The following is a 15,017-nucleotide window of genomic DNA, read 5'->3' on the forward strand; positions in this document are numbered from 1 at the left end:
CCAGCCCGTGCCTCCTTGAGCGAGAAAAGTTCACAGATAAGGCAGTTCGCGCGAGAGGGAGCTCTTCAAAAACACAGAGATCAACCCAGTGTCTCCAGGCCTGAGAAGGGGCACTGAATCGCAACATCAAGGCTCCCTTTCGGACAACACAGACAGACACACGGACAATGCAGGAGAGGAAGCAAGGGAGGCACTCCTATGGTTTGCATTGCTGCCCCCCAACCTTGCAAGTCCGTTCAGGTTTTGTTCTCCCCACCCTCCCTCCCCAATACAATGCAGATCCTTGACATCTAAAAACGTCTCCTCCTCCAGCCCTGCTGCCATAGCCCAGAGGTGAAATCCTGACTCCAGAGAGGTCCTGAAACTTTTGCCTCCTGGCTAAGCTGAGATCTAACAGGAACTGGGCCCATTATTTCCCTGTGATCTCTATTACATCGTCGTCTTTGTCCTCGTCATCATTGGAGCTGCATCCCACCTCTGAGGCCTCCTGGGATTCAAACTGAGGCACCTGGGACCGCAGGAGGCCCCCGGCCGGGTAGCCCGAATGAGGGGACATGTAGCCAGGGTAGGCAGACGCCATGCTCCTGGGAAGGCTGCTAGGCAAAACTGGGGCTGGGAAAGGAGCAAACATCCTGGGCTCAGGCAGGAGTGACTGCGTGAAGGGAAGTGAGTAGCTGGGCAGCATCCCCGTCATAGAGGGGTTTAGCATGAACGAGGGGACGCTGGCGGTGGCTGAGGTAGCAGCAGAGGAGCTGGCGGTGCCGGCTGTCAGCAGAGGGTCAGTAGTCACAGGGAACACCAGCTGAGGGTCTGGTAGTAAATTGGGCAGCTGGTAGTAGGATGAGCCACTGCTCATGTACAAGGAGTTTCCTGCTTGGGGGGCAAATGGATGGGTTAGGTTGTGGTTTAAAGAAACAGGGGGCATGGTGAACCCACCAGAGACTGGGTACCCGTGTTCGTACGACTGAACAGACGTTGGCAGGTGGCGCTTTTTCTGCTGCCGACGGGCTGGTTCCTCCGGGACAGAGGGCGAGGTCGACTTGCGCTTGTTGCCCCGTAAGTCCAGCACTGAGTGACCATCGACATGTTGGCTCGTGGCTGGCAGGGCTGAAGAAACCGACGGAGCCAAGCAATGGAGGCCCAATCGCTGCTCAGCTCCCCGGGCTGCTAAGGTGGCCGCGTTGTCTGTCCGGGCAGGGTGTCCGTGCACAGTGTTAGTGCTGGGGGAGTTGTGGCGAGACTCCCGGGCAGCGGCTGCCTCGGCATACTGCTGCAGTTCGCTGATGATCTCCGGGCTGTCAGGGGAAATGGGCCGAGTGAGCTCCTCTGTGTTAGGGAGCTTGGGCGACGAGGCACTGTGTCTGCCATTGCTTGTGGATTCCAGAGACGGACCCTGAGAGCCTGGAGGCGACAAGGAGATGGAGTGGGTGAGACAGAGAAACATCCAGGCGCTGGGAAAAGAGAGGAGGGCGGGACTGAATAGAGTCGGCGTGGGATGCGGGGGGCGGGGAGGGGGCTGCCATGGAATCAGCCAGGGAGGAGAAAAAATGTGGAATTTAAAGAAGTGAGAAGAGAGGAAGCTCTTGGGCAGGGATGTAAAGCAAGTCCCCTAAATACAGCCCTGGGGAAGACAGTGCGGTGAAACACCCCCCACAGAAACCCAACGGAGGAGAGCACTCAGGGCGTGTATCCCGTGTAAGGATCTTCGGCCCCTACCTGAGGCAGCTGTTCGACGGTCTTCACTGCCCTTCGGCTTCCCAGTGGTCCGGATAGCAAAAATCCGCCCATCGCTGGTGCGGATGTATGTCCCTGAAACAGACAGGGAGGAAGCAACGGGTCAGACACAGGAACAGCTCCATGCCCAGCTGCTGACTGCCTGCCCCAGGGAAAAGCTGCAGAACTGGCAGGCAGGGAGAGAAAAGGGCAGCAGAGAAGACACACCAGCCCCTAATCCCCAAACACTTGATCTCTCTCTCCACGTCGGTGAGCACTGCCATGGGGCAATGCTGGTGTCACAGTGCTGTGCCAGTGTCAGAGGCCTACAGGTCCATTTCAGACAGGCCAGAGGCACCCAAACTGTGCCCAGCTGGGGGCTGTGCTGGCAACATTCCAGGAGCCTGCAGCCCACATGCCATTTACCTAAAACAGAGCAGACTGTAAAACCAGGATGCAGCAGCTCCTAGGGTTGCACCTTGGCTAGTGACAAGGGCAGCCAGGGACTGTGTTCTTGAACACTCTCAGTGCTGGAGTGCCCCTGCACTCAGGTGCACACTGGTTCTCTTCTTTAGAGCCTGTCTCCAGTCTGTCCCTGAAAAATCCCTCCCTCTGCTTCCCTCTGCCCCAGGGTTACACACACACGTGGCTCTCCGCTGAATTGCTGCAGGACCCGAATCCCCTTCCCGTGCTCCCTTTTCTCCCCCAGGAGAGTCAAACACATTTTCAGGTCATCATCTCTGCCAGTGGCAATGACTCTGGTTCCATTTTCCCTTATGCAGTGCTGTCGGTGTATTTCAATGGCACTCAACTAGGCTCTGTTCAAATAACTGAAACATACGGTCCCTGTCCCCAGGGCCCTAACCGATCACCTCTCCAGTGTTACAGCACTGCAAACAGGCCAAGCCCTGCCCCATCTCTGAGAAACGATGCCTGGCCAGCTGCTCCACCGTTGTTGGGAGAAGGCTTGTGGAAAGAGCTAGAGCTTGCAATACTCTTGAAAGGTGACAAGACGGACTCCACTGGAAGGGAGAATGCGCCGCCACATCTCCTTACAGCCTGACCTGGGACTCTGTTAGTTGCAACTTCTCCATTGGTTGCAACGGTCTAGTAGGTCAAGAACTATTCATCCCCAAAACATGATAGAAGATTGTGTGTCAACATAAGGAGATGGGCAACCCTGGAGCTTGAAATTGCTTCCATCCTCTTCAGAAGGGAAGGATGGCAGACCATTCCCCCTTTGGGGCACTGGCAGGAAATGACAATATCAGTGGCCTGGTCCCCTTCATCTCCCCATCATGGTTAAACCCACAAGTAAGGCCTCTGGTTTTTCTGACTCTTCCAGCTTTGAAGAAGCCTGTTTAGTAAATGCATCTTGCCAGCAGAGCACTGGAAACAGGAATTTGGGGGGATTCTAGCGTATCAGGGCCAGGAGATGAGCGGTTACTTCTTCCCCAAGACAGGGATTTACCTTTAGTCCCCCGAATTATGTGGATGCTCTCACCAGCACTGATTCTCGCCTGCACATCGGTGGATGTGTTTGTGCCTGGAATCACAATATCTGGTGGAGAAAGCCAGCATTTGAGAAGTTACATTATGGGCTCAAAAAGAGTGGGAGAAATCCAGGGCTAAATTCCCTCACCACCCAGCTAGCTTCCTCAATAAATTCTGCTACAAATGAGATCAGGGTTTCATTATGAGAAACACAGAAGGCATAGGAAGCAGAAGTGGAATCCCTTGGGACTGAGAGCCCAGGAAGGAGTCGGGATCAGGAGAAATGAAAGGCATGTTGTCCCAGTACACAAGCCCCATCAAATAAAACATAGAAATAGGACTGGGCAGAGCACTGGAAGGGGTACCACAGTGCAGCACGCCTGGCTTTTGAAATATGTTTAGCCTGCAAACTGCAAAGAGATCAGGGAGCCCCAATCAGTATTTTGGGGCAGATTCACTGCCCTGTTTTACTCCCTTTTCACACCTGTGGTGCAAAACCTGCTGCTGGGGATTCTCCAGGTATGGGAGAATCCATAACAGGCGGAGCTGGCATAGCTGGCTCCTATGCCTCTCTCCCTGGTAGGCAAAGGTTAGAGAGGGGTAGGGAAAGGGAGTGTCTGGAGCCCACCGCACTCTGGCTGTCCTCAGCTGGTGTATGGTCCCTAGCCACTGTTATAGCACTGCTCTAACCTATGCTGGGGCCAGGACAGAGAATCAGAGTCAGGCACTAGAACAGCCAGAGTTACTCTCTCCTCCGTCCCTTGCCATGCGGCAGGGGAGGTGTTGAGCACTGCAGTAGAGAACAGACAGCTCCCAGCCAAGCTGCTGCAGGGGAAGCAGCACTCCTCTTGCCTCCGGTCTGCACTAATGGATCTTATTCCAGCACTTCAGTTTTAAAACCACAGCACATGCTTCAAGGGACACATTTCAATTCATAATCAGACACTTTTCTTCTTGACACAATCCCCCTCAAGGGGCTCAGCCGGCTCCTTAGGCCACAGATGAGACGCCATGGCTGTCTGGGACACTGTTCTATCCCCAAGGGATGGACTGCTTGTCTTCCATCTCTGGATCCCAGGACTCTGTCTCAACCAGCTGTGTTCTCAGGGGGACTTGGTTCCAAAGAAACGACTGACCTGTTGTGGTGACAATCTTCTGAACAAGGACACCAGCTCGCTGCAGATAGTTGATGGGGAAGCTGACAGCAGGGTTGGAACCAGATGCCGATCCCACGCCACCCAACGGGACATGCCGAGGCATCATAGGAATGGGGGTGGACTGAACAGGGCGGACGCTTGCCACTGGCTTGTCCTCGCCCTTGAAGACTGGTCGCCTAGTGGGAAGAGGGAAAAGGAAAGTATCAAACTGAGTTATGTTCTTTTGGAGGAAGAGTCCCAATTGTATTTGGTTCCACCATTCTCAGCCGTTCACATGGGCAATCGTGAGGCTCTGCACAGAGGAAATTGCTCGTGGAGGCAGAAAAACCCAAAATGCAAAGCCCTGAAACTCTTTGGCTCTGCTCCCGGTTTTGGAGAGAGGCAGTAGGAATCTCACTGCTCCAGGATCACTGAGAGAGAGCGAATTGCTATATGGCAGGGAGTTTGATCTCTGAGTTAAAGCACAGAACTGGCAGTCAGGGCTCCCAGCCTCTATTCCTGACTGTCACTGACCTTGGGCAAGTCACTTCACCTCAGTGTCCCCATCTGTAAACTGGGGGTGCTTTCTTAACGACGGCAGAGACATGTGGAGTGAAGGCAGATGATGGACAGTGACTCTGGATATTAGCCAGAAAGGTTGTGTGTGGGGGCAGATCTTGACACTTTCACTATCTGTCTGGGCATAGTACCATACTGAGAGATGCAGAATCCATTCTCTCAGCCACAGCCATTGCAATCAGTGACACCCCCCTCCCTCCCCACTGAGAAAGGCTGCCTGTGCCCCCAAGGCTGCAAAGGGAGCCTTCCTCCCTAATCAGCTGTTTTCCCCACCTTCCTTGCTTCATTCCCCTTCTTCATGGATGAGTATTTAGAGCTGGCAGGGGAAGGAGAGGGGGCATCACCCAGCCTCAGTATTCCCATTTCCTAGGAGCCAAGTGAGAATGCCCAGGGTAACAGGTTAGTTTTCATCTACCCCAGCTGTTTTTCCTGCCCCTGCCTGTCCCCTCGATTGAAGACCTCAGCAGAACATGGAAAGAAATAAGCACCCACCAATTCCTTTGACTGAAGGCAGGGATGCTTGTCAGGCTCTGGTCACTGGCTGGGTAATACTGTGCATAGGATGGACGGGTGTAGGGGACGGATGCTCGCTTCTCTTCCTCATAGCTCTTCTTTGCTGCCTTCTTCTCTGCCTTGGTCAACTTGTGCTCCTTCCGGTCAATCAGCAGCGACTCATGCTGGAAAGGCTCCTATGGTCACAGCACATAAACATACTTAGACACCAACATACCACAAGAGGGCAGTAGACGAACCCAAATGACAGCAATTCCTCCCTGTATCCCAGGCAGGATAACATGGCAATTGGCAGGCTCTGGGCAGTATTCTGGGTGGGCTCTTGAGGAAGAGTTCGAAACTAGTGTAATAGGCACATATGGTTACTTCTTGTAAAGAACCTGTGCACGAACTCCACAATGATCTCACCACAGAACACTCACAGGAACATGCTTATTCACAATACCCACAACACGTGCAATACGACAGCATATAAATGGAGCAATTCCATTACTGCACTAAATGCCCCATAGCAGGCTTTCCTTTTAACCATGAATCTCTGTATAGAGACAGACAGGCAGACACAGTCCTTCATTTCTCCTCTCCTCAAACAGCCCTAACCAAACTACCCCAAACTGTGTTCTTCCTAGATGCTCTACCTACTCCTGAGGGCATTCTGCGCCAAAAAATTAAAAATTCTGTGCACAATATTTTAAAATTCTGCAAAATTCTGCAGATTTTATTTGTCAAAGAAATGTGGAGGCTCCAGCATGGCACTGGAGCGCACAGGCCACTGGCTGCACAGAAGTGGTAGATCACTCTGCAGCTCCCCCCAGGGGACAGACTCAGCGGTGAGGCTGCACCCAACCCTGACACAGAGCAAAGACTGGGCCTGCCCCAGAAACACCCCAGTGCCCTGCCCCTCTGTGCGAGGTGCACCTAGGTGTGGCCAGGCAGGCTCAGCCTGGCAGAATCCAAGTGTGGAGGGGCTTAGTGTGGGAGGATCCAGGCGTGGATTGAGAGGGTTCTGTGTGGGGCCATCTGGGTGTGGGAGGTTCAGTGGGGAATCCAGGTGTGCAGGGGATCTGGATGTACAGAGGCTTGTTGGGGGGTTCTGGATGCAATGGTAATGGAATGATGCAGTGGGGTCCAGGTGAAGGTGGTTGGGGCTCAGTGGGTGGGGCCTGGGAAGGTCTGGGTGTGGGAGAGAGAGAGCTTGGCAGAGGGTGTGGGGGTCTCAATGGGGGAGGCAGATGCTGGGGGAGTGGGACACAGTGGGGTGGCGATCCAGGTGCAGCTGGTTGGGGCTCGGTGGGGTGGGGATCTGGGTGCGGGTGGCTCATCGGGGTGGTCCAGCGGCAGGGGGCTCCTCAGGGGGGTTCTGAGTGCGGGTGGTGAGGCTCAGCGGGAGGGTCTGGGTATGAGGGGGTCTGGATACACGGCAGTCGGGCGGATGGGGGAGCAGCTCCCTGTACAGTGATCCCTCCCCCTGCAGCTGAGGAGCGATGGGGGCAGGAAGTGGTGGGGGGAGGGAGGGGAGTTTGCAGAGATTCCTGCAGCTGGGGGAGAAATCTAGGGGTGCGTCTGACCCAGCCCCGGATGCTGTGCAGGGGAAGAGGAAGTCCTGTCCTCCCCAGCCCAGCCGGGACTAACAGCTGAGCCACCAGCCGGGTCTTCCCCCGTCCCGCCCCCTGCCCCACAGTGATTTACCTCTGCCAGCTGCCCTGGGCACCCAAAACATACTGCTGGGGAAGGTCACATGACCGCTCTTGTGACTTCTCTTTGCTTCCCCATCAGAAAGTCGTTTTTCTGCAGGGAAGCAAAGAAATCTGTGGGGGACATAAATTCGGTGCGTAATTCCCCCAGGAGTATCTACCAAAGGCCTAAGGAAATCTGCACATGAACCTCAGGTCTTGGTTGGAACAACAGTTTTCCTGATACCTGACACTGATCATGGACTCGTCTCAGAGAAATGCACAGTCGCTTATAACTAATATTGTTTTGGAATACTCTTATCTTAACCAAGGTATCACAACACAGGCAGCTCCATTTTCTCCTGGGGCTGACAGTTACTCATTGAGCTCAGTGTCATCCCTAACTGGCAATGATATCTGGAAGCAGCATTGTGTATCTTTGTTCTTACCTTGGTGATAAGGTGAGGGTATTTGTGACAGGCTAGCTGTAAGACAGACTCCTTCATCTTGTTTGCGTCCAATGCCAGCTGGGCAGGATCTGACTCCTCTTCTACGAAGTGCAGCAGGTTCTCCACCTCCCTCCGGGTGAAGTTCAGCACTGGATTCAGATCATCCACAACACGATCTGGAGAATGGATGGAATACATCGTTCAGAGTAAGGAGGAAACAGTTTACTGCTCTCTGCTGTACTCGATTTCCCAGCTCTTAATCTGTGCTTTCCACAGCACCCTGCTGTGAATATCTGTGGAGGGACAGGGATCATTCCACTGCATTTTGAGACATGACCATGCAGGTGTTTGAATATTGACACAAATCAGCCTAGGGAATGCTTTGTTTTCCATATATTACAGCAAGGTGATGTGGGCCATTAACATCATGGCATACACAAACCTAGAAGCTGAAGATACTGTACATACAATATGGTTGATGAAGTTCCCCATCTCACCCTTGCACATCAGAAGGCTGAAAATATTATGTGGACATTGTGATAAAAAGGCAGCTGCAAAGGCGAAGATGAGTAACTGACAAGCCAGAACCACTGAAAAAGGCTCAAAAGTTTATAGTGACTAACCAGAGACTCAGGTTTCCAGGGACTACAACCACCAGATTCTGTTAAATTATTTGAAAGTTCTGGATAACAGCTGAGATCCCCATTCTCAGCTCCATAACACAAAAGAGGCTGTACTATTTCCCTGGACTTGATTTTTGTATATGTGTCAAGATGGGTGTGGGTGCGTGTCAGACAAAAGGAAGCATCACCAAAATCATACATACTCCGTTCATGGACTACAGAGTATAAGGAAAGTAAGATAGATGACGTATTGGCAAAAGTGTTCAAGCCTACCTGACATCCCCTGCTTGGAGACCTGGCGGTCATAGATTTTCTTCTCCAGGGTGTAATCCGAAACCAGTCGGTAAATGTGGCATGGCTTCCTTTGTCCGTAGCGGTACACCCGGCACACTGCTTGTGCGTCATGGCACGGGTTCCAAGAAGCATCAAACACCACCACTCTGTTTGCTCCAATCAGGTTGACACCCAAACACCCAGCTCTTAAACAAAACAAAAATTAAGTTTCAAAATAACTTTTCTTCCCAATCTTCAATACTTTTATACTTTAAGGAGTTACCATCCTGTATGGTCTTAAGCCAAATCTTTCAAACAGAGCAAGTACAAAAAATTCTCTGGTCTGAACAGCCTCCACCACATCAATGAAACCCACTCTTTCACCCCTCCGTTCCAGACAGGTGGCCAACTCACCGTGTGGACAAAAGGAAGAGCCAAACAGAGCTGTTGCTGGGGTCATTGAACTGGTTAATCAATCGTTCCCTTTCTGAGGCAGAAGTGCTGCCATCCAGTCCTGGTAAGAAAATTAGAGGGGTATTTAAAAACCCTTTGTAGTGTGGGATCCATCAAAACAAAACAGTTCCCGTCTGGTTCTTAGAGTGCCTGCACTGTGAAGAATGCCATTTCCCTGAAGACTCCATAGAGATCCAGCTAGGGCAGAGCTTCCAGCCATTTCAGGCAATTGAACCAGCTTATCACAACAAGCCCTCAGCTGTCCCAGCCAATGCCCACATCCCCCCAGTCAAACATACACAGTGTAGTCAGCCAGGGAGCGCGGGCTGTGTCTAGCTGCAATATCGCATGAGTGCAAAACAGGAGTATTGCATAGCCCAAGTTCCACAATGGGCTACAATGCATACAGCTAAACCAAAGACGAGCAGTTGTAATGCACTGGGATCCTACGCAGAGGCTCATCATTTACGTAAGAAGTCTGCAGTACCAGTCAGAAAAGCCTGAAATACCAGTATTGGTAATAGGTACCGTATATAATAGACCCATTGAGCTGGGATAGCACAAAAACAACGCAAGCCGCTGGCAAAACCCCACTGGACCAAACATGAGCATATGCAGAGGAATCAGAGAAGAAGAGTGCAGAAGGACAGTGCATACTTGTGGTCATGGGCAGAACTCACTCATGATGAAGAGATGCTGCCACCCAGACTTTGAGTTAAAAGAGGAGTTAGAGCAGTTTATACACACCTAGCATGCTTGCCAGGAGCTCTCAGGGACACCATGTCCATCCAGCTACCCTAAACACTCCTGTTGCCCTGGGACAAAAGTCAGCTACTGAAGGGGACAAAGACTAGAACAGGAGGGAAAACTCACAATCACCAAAACAAGCAGTAAAGATTCTAGAATTAGAAAGTGTCCAAGTGGTGCAAGGGAAGAATGAAATTTTTTTTAAAAGTTTTAAGAAGTGATAGTTAAGCTATTCAGAGAGCCATTAAAAAGAAAAGGGGGAACTGTGAAATTATCAGTCAGTCCTGATCAAAACTAAAAACATGCACCCAAGATAACTCAAACAAATCAATCTGAAAACGGCTAAGAAAGAAAAACAGATCTGCACGCCCACGGAAAAGCACAGGTAAGTGTGGAGAGAAACAGGAGGAAATCGCTGCAACATCAAGAGGTTAGCCCAGCCGCAGAGGATCAAATAGGGTCCCAGGTGAAGGAAGGAGGAGTCTGTACTCACTGTAATAGTTGAGATTTCGGACCCAGTTATGAACGCCTTGCACATCTGAGCCTGAAGGATTGGGCATTGGTCTCTTGGCCAAGAACTCCTCAATGACAGACAATGTGGACAGACTCTGGCTGCAAAAATCAAGGTCTCTGCTCAGGAAAGCCCCTAACAGTGTAACTAGAACAGCAGAACTCCATCTTTCCCCTGCTAGCAGTCTGAGGGTGCCACGGGACACCCCCTTACCACTGACAGCTATACGGATGAAGAGACTACAAACTCAATGGACAACAAAAAAGATTAAACCAAACAATGGGGAAAGACCAAACAACATTGCATAGCAGTGGGCAGCTGTCCTGGGGGAAACACCATCAGTCTCATTCTACCACTATCTAATCTCCAAACACACCACTGCTTAGGGCTCAGAGGAGCAGCCATTGATACTTCCTCTTACCTGAAGACCAAGATCTTGTCTCCGTGCTTCACGCTTTCCTCAATCAGGTGGAACAGTAACACCATCTTGGGCGAGTTCTCCAAAACTCCTGTTTGGTAATCACACAAGATGTCCTTGGCCTACCCAGAAACAAGAGACTCGGTTACATGGGGAGGTACTCAGTCACTGGTTAGTTCTATAAAACGCACTTTCCATAAGAGGCTCCAGGCTCATGTACCCTATACAAAGAGCCAAATCTTCACATAGCCCTCCCAAGTTCCAGACACACACATCCTCATGTTGAGAATAACTGGGCATCACCCCTGTCATTTAAGTCTGGGGACTGTTAGCTTGAGCATGAAAACTGCTGTGGCAATTCACAGGAAACAGCAGTGTCCAAGTGCCCTTATAGGACTTCAGTCTACAAAGTCAATGCCCTGAATTGCATCTGGAAGTGAACAGGAAACCAGTGCAATTCCTGGAGAACTAGTATAAAAGGTGAAGACAGCCAGTGGAATCTAGCGGAGGCATTCTGACAGCTGTAGCTTCCAAGTGATCTTCAAAGGTAGCCCCTTGTGAAGCACGTTAAAACAACTCTGTCTTAAGGTGACAGAGGAATAAATTACTGTGACACAGTCTGGATCCAAGAAGAGAGCATCCAGGTAGGTCCAGATGAAAGGGGTGGTTTTGGCCATTGCTGACTCCCAAAGCCACAGAGGATCCAGGAGTTTCAAACTGCAGATTTCTTGGGCAATAGGTAGACAAAAACTCTTGAGTACAAGAACAGGAATCACTTCTGCCATATCCTCAAGATGCCCACTAGCATCACCATTGCCTTATTCGGCTTAAGTTTCAGCCATCTCATTCTCATCCAAGTCCTGATCTCAGCTATGCTGGTGAGAAAACACAGACACTGCACCATCCAGGTCTGATGAAAACAAGGTGTAAAGCACAGTGCCAGCTGTACAGTGGCCTCATAATTCCCATTAGTAGCCTTTTATACACACTAATCAAGACAGAGAGCAAGACAGAGCTTCGTAGCAGAGATCATAGACTCATAGGACTGGAAGGGACCTCGAGAGGTCATCTAGTCCAGTCCCCTGCGCTCAAGGCAGGACTAAGTATTATCTAGACCATCCCTGACAGGTGTTTATCTAACCTGCTCTTAAAAATCTCCAATGATGGAGATTACACAGCGCCTCTGGGCAATTTATTCCAGTGCTTAACCATCCTGACAGTTAGGAAGTTTTTCCTGATGTCCAACCTAAATCTCCCTTGCTGCAATTTAAGCCCATTGCTTCTTGTCCTATCCTCAGAGGTTAAGAATAATAATTTTTCTCCCTCCTCCTTGTAACAACTTGTTATGTACTTGAAAACTTATGTCCCCTCTCAGACTTCTCTTTTCCAGACTAAACAAACCCAATTTTTTCAATCTTCCCTCATAGGTCATATTTTCTAGACTTTTCATCATTTTTGTTGCTCTTCTCTGGACTTTCTCCAATTTGTCCATATCTTTCCTGAAATGTGGTGCCCAGAACTGAACACAATACTCCAGTTGAGGCCTAATCAATGTGGAGTAGAGCTGAAGAATTACTTCTCGTGTCTTGCTTACAAGACTCCTGCTAAATACATCCCAGAATGATATTTGCTCTTTTTGCAACAGTGTTACACTGTTGACTCATATTTAGCTTGTGCTCCACTATGACCCCCAGATCCCTTTCCACAGTACTCCTTCCTCAGCAGTCATTTCCCATTTTCTATGTGTGCAATTGATTGTTCCTTCCTAAGTGGAGTACTTTGCATTTGTCCTTATTGAATTTCATTCTACTTACTTCAGACCACTTCTCCAGTTTGTACAGATCATTTTGAATTATAATCCTATCCTCCAAAGCACGCTGTGGCAGGTGAGAAAGTCCCAGAACTAAAAGCAAGGGTTTTTTCCACTGCTTTTCTCCAATTTATAATCAGTGCACTGCCCCCGACAAAAGGGTCATGGGCCTTTGACCAATTAAGCATTCAGCCCATGTTTATTGAAAAAAAGCCATGAGACTCCTAGCTCTGAGGTTGGTACTCACCCACTCGTAAGTAACTACTTGATTTGCTCTCTCCTGAAAGGGGTTGAAGCCAATGCCCTGAAGGAACTTGCTGTTGGTAGCTTCTCCAACTGGTGATGCCAAAGCATTAGTCTCTGTTTTGACTTTTATTCCCTGTGGCTGACAGCGAGAATTAGTTCCAGCTGTGCCAAGGTCATCCACATCCAGGTCCTGCTCATTTGCCAGATTCTCTTTTTGCAGCGCCTCATACAGCACATCTGGGTGATTCCAGATCTGAGAGATGAAGAAAAGGTAAAAGGTAACACTGCACTAGCACAAACCCAACCAAGGCACTTGTGGATTTACAGCACCTCACATGCAGTCAAATGCTAATTCCCCTGCAGGAATGCACCAGCGATTTGTTAATCTAATTATTCCCCTCCAAATTCAGCTGAAAGAGAGTTTGTAAAGCACCACAAATTAAGCAGGTCTCACCGCATTAGAATATTTAATACCAGGGACTCTGCCTGTGTAGTCTGAAGTCCTCTGTAGTTGACTAGCGTGGACTGAAACTTTGCCTGCTATAGAAGCTAAGCAGATTCCGGTCAACAAGTAAAAAGTAAAGTATGATTTTGTCACAGCACAAGGTATACGCTGTTTCAACCAAGACATGTTACTAATTTTAATTATCTTAAAGCTCCTCTGTTTGGTGACTGATGAATGAACATACACAAGGCACACACATGTGTTTGCGAACACAAAGTATGCAGCATGTTGTTGGCGCTCTGGGAAACGAAGGATTGTCTTGCTATTAAAGGCTGGGACTTGGATCATCTGGGTTCAGTTCCTGGCTCTGCCACAGACTGTTTGCATGAACTTGGGCAGGTCAATTAAAGTGACTCAGTTCCCCATCTTTAACATGGGAATAATCATAGAATATCAGGGCTGGAAGGGACCTCAGGAGGTCATCTAGTCCAACCCCCTGCTCAAAGCAGGACCAATCCCCTGAGATTTTTGCCCCAGACCCCTAAATGGCCTCCTCAAGGATTGAACTCACAACCCTGGGTTTAGCAGGCCAATGTTCAAACCACTGAGCTATCCCTCCCCCTGTGATAATGATAGTATCAGGAGACTATATTACATCATGCACAGGGACTTGCACACTATTGCTTAAGATGCACCAAGATACTGCACTTATACTATATCTACATCACTCTTCTTGCCAATATTTTGACACAGACTCCTACCCTTTCCCTGTATACTGCAGGAGAAGCTACTCTCTTGCCAATACCCACCTTACAACAGACGCAGAAAGCCTTGAGTGGGTTCAATCCCAGCCAGCCACTGTTGCCTGCATCCCGGAACCGGTTCATGAACTCTGTGTAGAGAGCCCGTTGGATTTTTGACAGACGTACCAGAATGACATGTTCTTCTTTATAGGGAAGCTGAGCCTTTAGTACGTTATGGCCTCTCCTACAGAAGCAATCAAGAAAGGAAGATCAGAAGAGAGAAAGAATGTTCAGGGCTAGCGTCTCAGGGGCTGCCTTCAGGGTAAGATTTCTGATGACAGCAAAGAGAAGGAACTCCAGTTGTGAGTGTTTCTAATGCAGGACACTCAGAAGACATTACAACTGAAGCCAAATAAAAAGTACAGTAAGCTCTATTACCAAAACAGCAAGCATTATAATACCCCAGGATAGTGTTAAGAAAGGGGATGAAGGTCTTGCTAACCGTGGTGCTAAATCAGGAAGGATGCGCTTGTGGCTGAAACGCTGCACTGGAAATTAAGAGACCTGGTGTCTATTTCTGTCTTCGCCAATGACTTGCTCAGGCCACGTCACTTACTCCTTCTGTGCCTCTGGGTCCTCATCTGTAAAATGGGGAGGATTTCTAGTCCCCCCTCTCCTCTCCCCCGTAAGAGTACTGTGATGCTTACATTGTTTGGGGTTTGTAAAATGCTTTCAGATACTTGGATGGAAGACGATACAGAAATGCACCTACCAATCACCTACTAATACGTCTAAAGGAAGTTAGGGAGCACTGTGCTGCCCTCCATCTGCACGTGCTCCCTCTACCAGTCCCACAGGACAGTACTGACAACTTTACACCTGCCACTAAGTCAGGGAGAAGCCCCCAAAGATCACTTCTTAACTGACAGGCTAAACCAGACAAAGTGCTTTTGAGAGAAACATGCAGGTGCTAACTCTGGGGTCCTCTCTAAGGGCTGGTCCACACTGGGGCGGGGGATCGATATAGGAAACGCAACTTCAGCTACGAGAATAGCGTAGCTGAAGTCGACGTTTCCTATATCGAACTAAAAGTACTTACTTCGGGTCCACGCGGCGCAGGCAGGCTCCCCCGTCGACAGCGCTTCCTCCTCTCGGCGAGCAGGAGTTCCGCAGTCGACGGGGGAGCGCTTC

At 49.8% G+C, this 15,017-nt stretch overlaps 1 protein-coding gene across 2 annotated transcripts in view; it reads right to left on the reverse strand.

The window, feature by feature from the left end:
* Positions 1-409: 409 nt before the first annotated feature.
* Positions 410-15,017, reverse strand: part of RAD54L2 (RAD54 like 2) — a 54,486-nt gene continuing 39,878 nt past the window's right edge. For both annotated transcript variants that reach the window (XM_065407885.1, XM_065407886.1), the window contains 12 exons: positions 13,893-14,070; positions 12,640-12,891; positions 10,586-10,704; positions 10,147-10,265; positions 8,868-8,967; positions 8,454-8,659; positions 7,558-7,733; positions 5,415-5,611; positions 4,344-4,540; positions 3,185-3,274; positions 1,717-1,809; positions 410-1,401 (listed from right to left, as the gene is read on the reverse strand). In XM_065407885.1, coding sequence (XP_065263957.1) covers positions 410-1,401; positions 1,717-1,809; positions 3,185-3,274; positions 4,344-4,540; positions 5,415-5,611; positions 7,558-7,733; positions 8,454-8,659; positions 8,868-8,967; positions 10,147-10,265; positions 10,586-10,704; positions 12,640-12,891; positions 13,893-14,070 — 2,719 coding nt within the window. The remainder of the gene's footprint in view (positions 1,402-1,716; positions 1,810-3,184; positions 3,275-4,343; positions 4,541-5,414; positions 5,612-7,557; positions 7,734-8,453; positions 8,660-8,867; positions 8,968-10,146; positions 10,266-10,585; positions 10,705-12,639; positions 12,892-13,892; positions 14,071-15,017) is intronic.

The sequence above is a fragment of the Emys orbicularis genome, chromosome 7 (genome assembly GCF_028017835.1).
Source record: "Emys orbicularis isolate rEmyOrb1 chromosome 7, rEmyOrb1.hap1, whole genome shotgun sequence".
Taxonomy (NCBI): Eukaryota; Metazoa; Chordata; order Testudines; family Emydidae; genus Emys; species Emys orbicularis.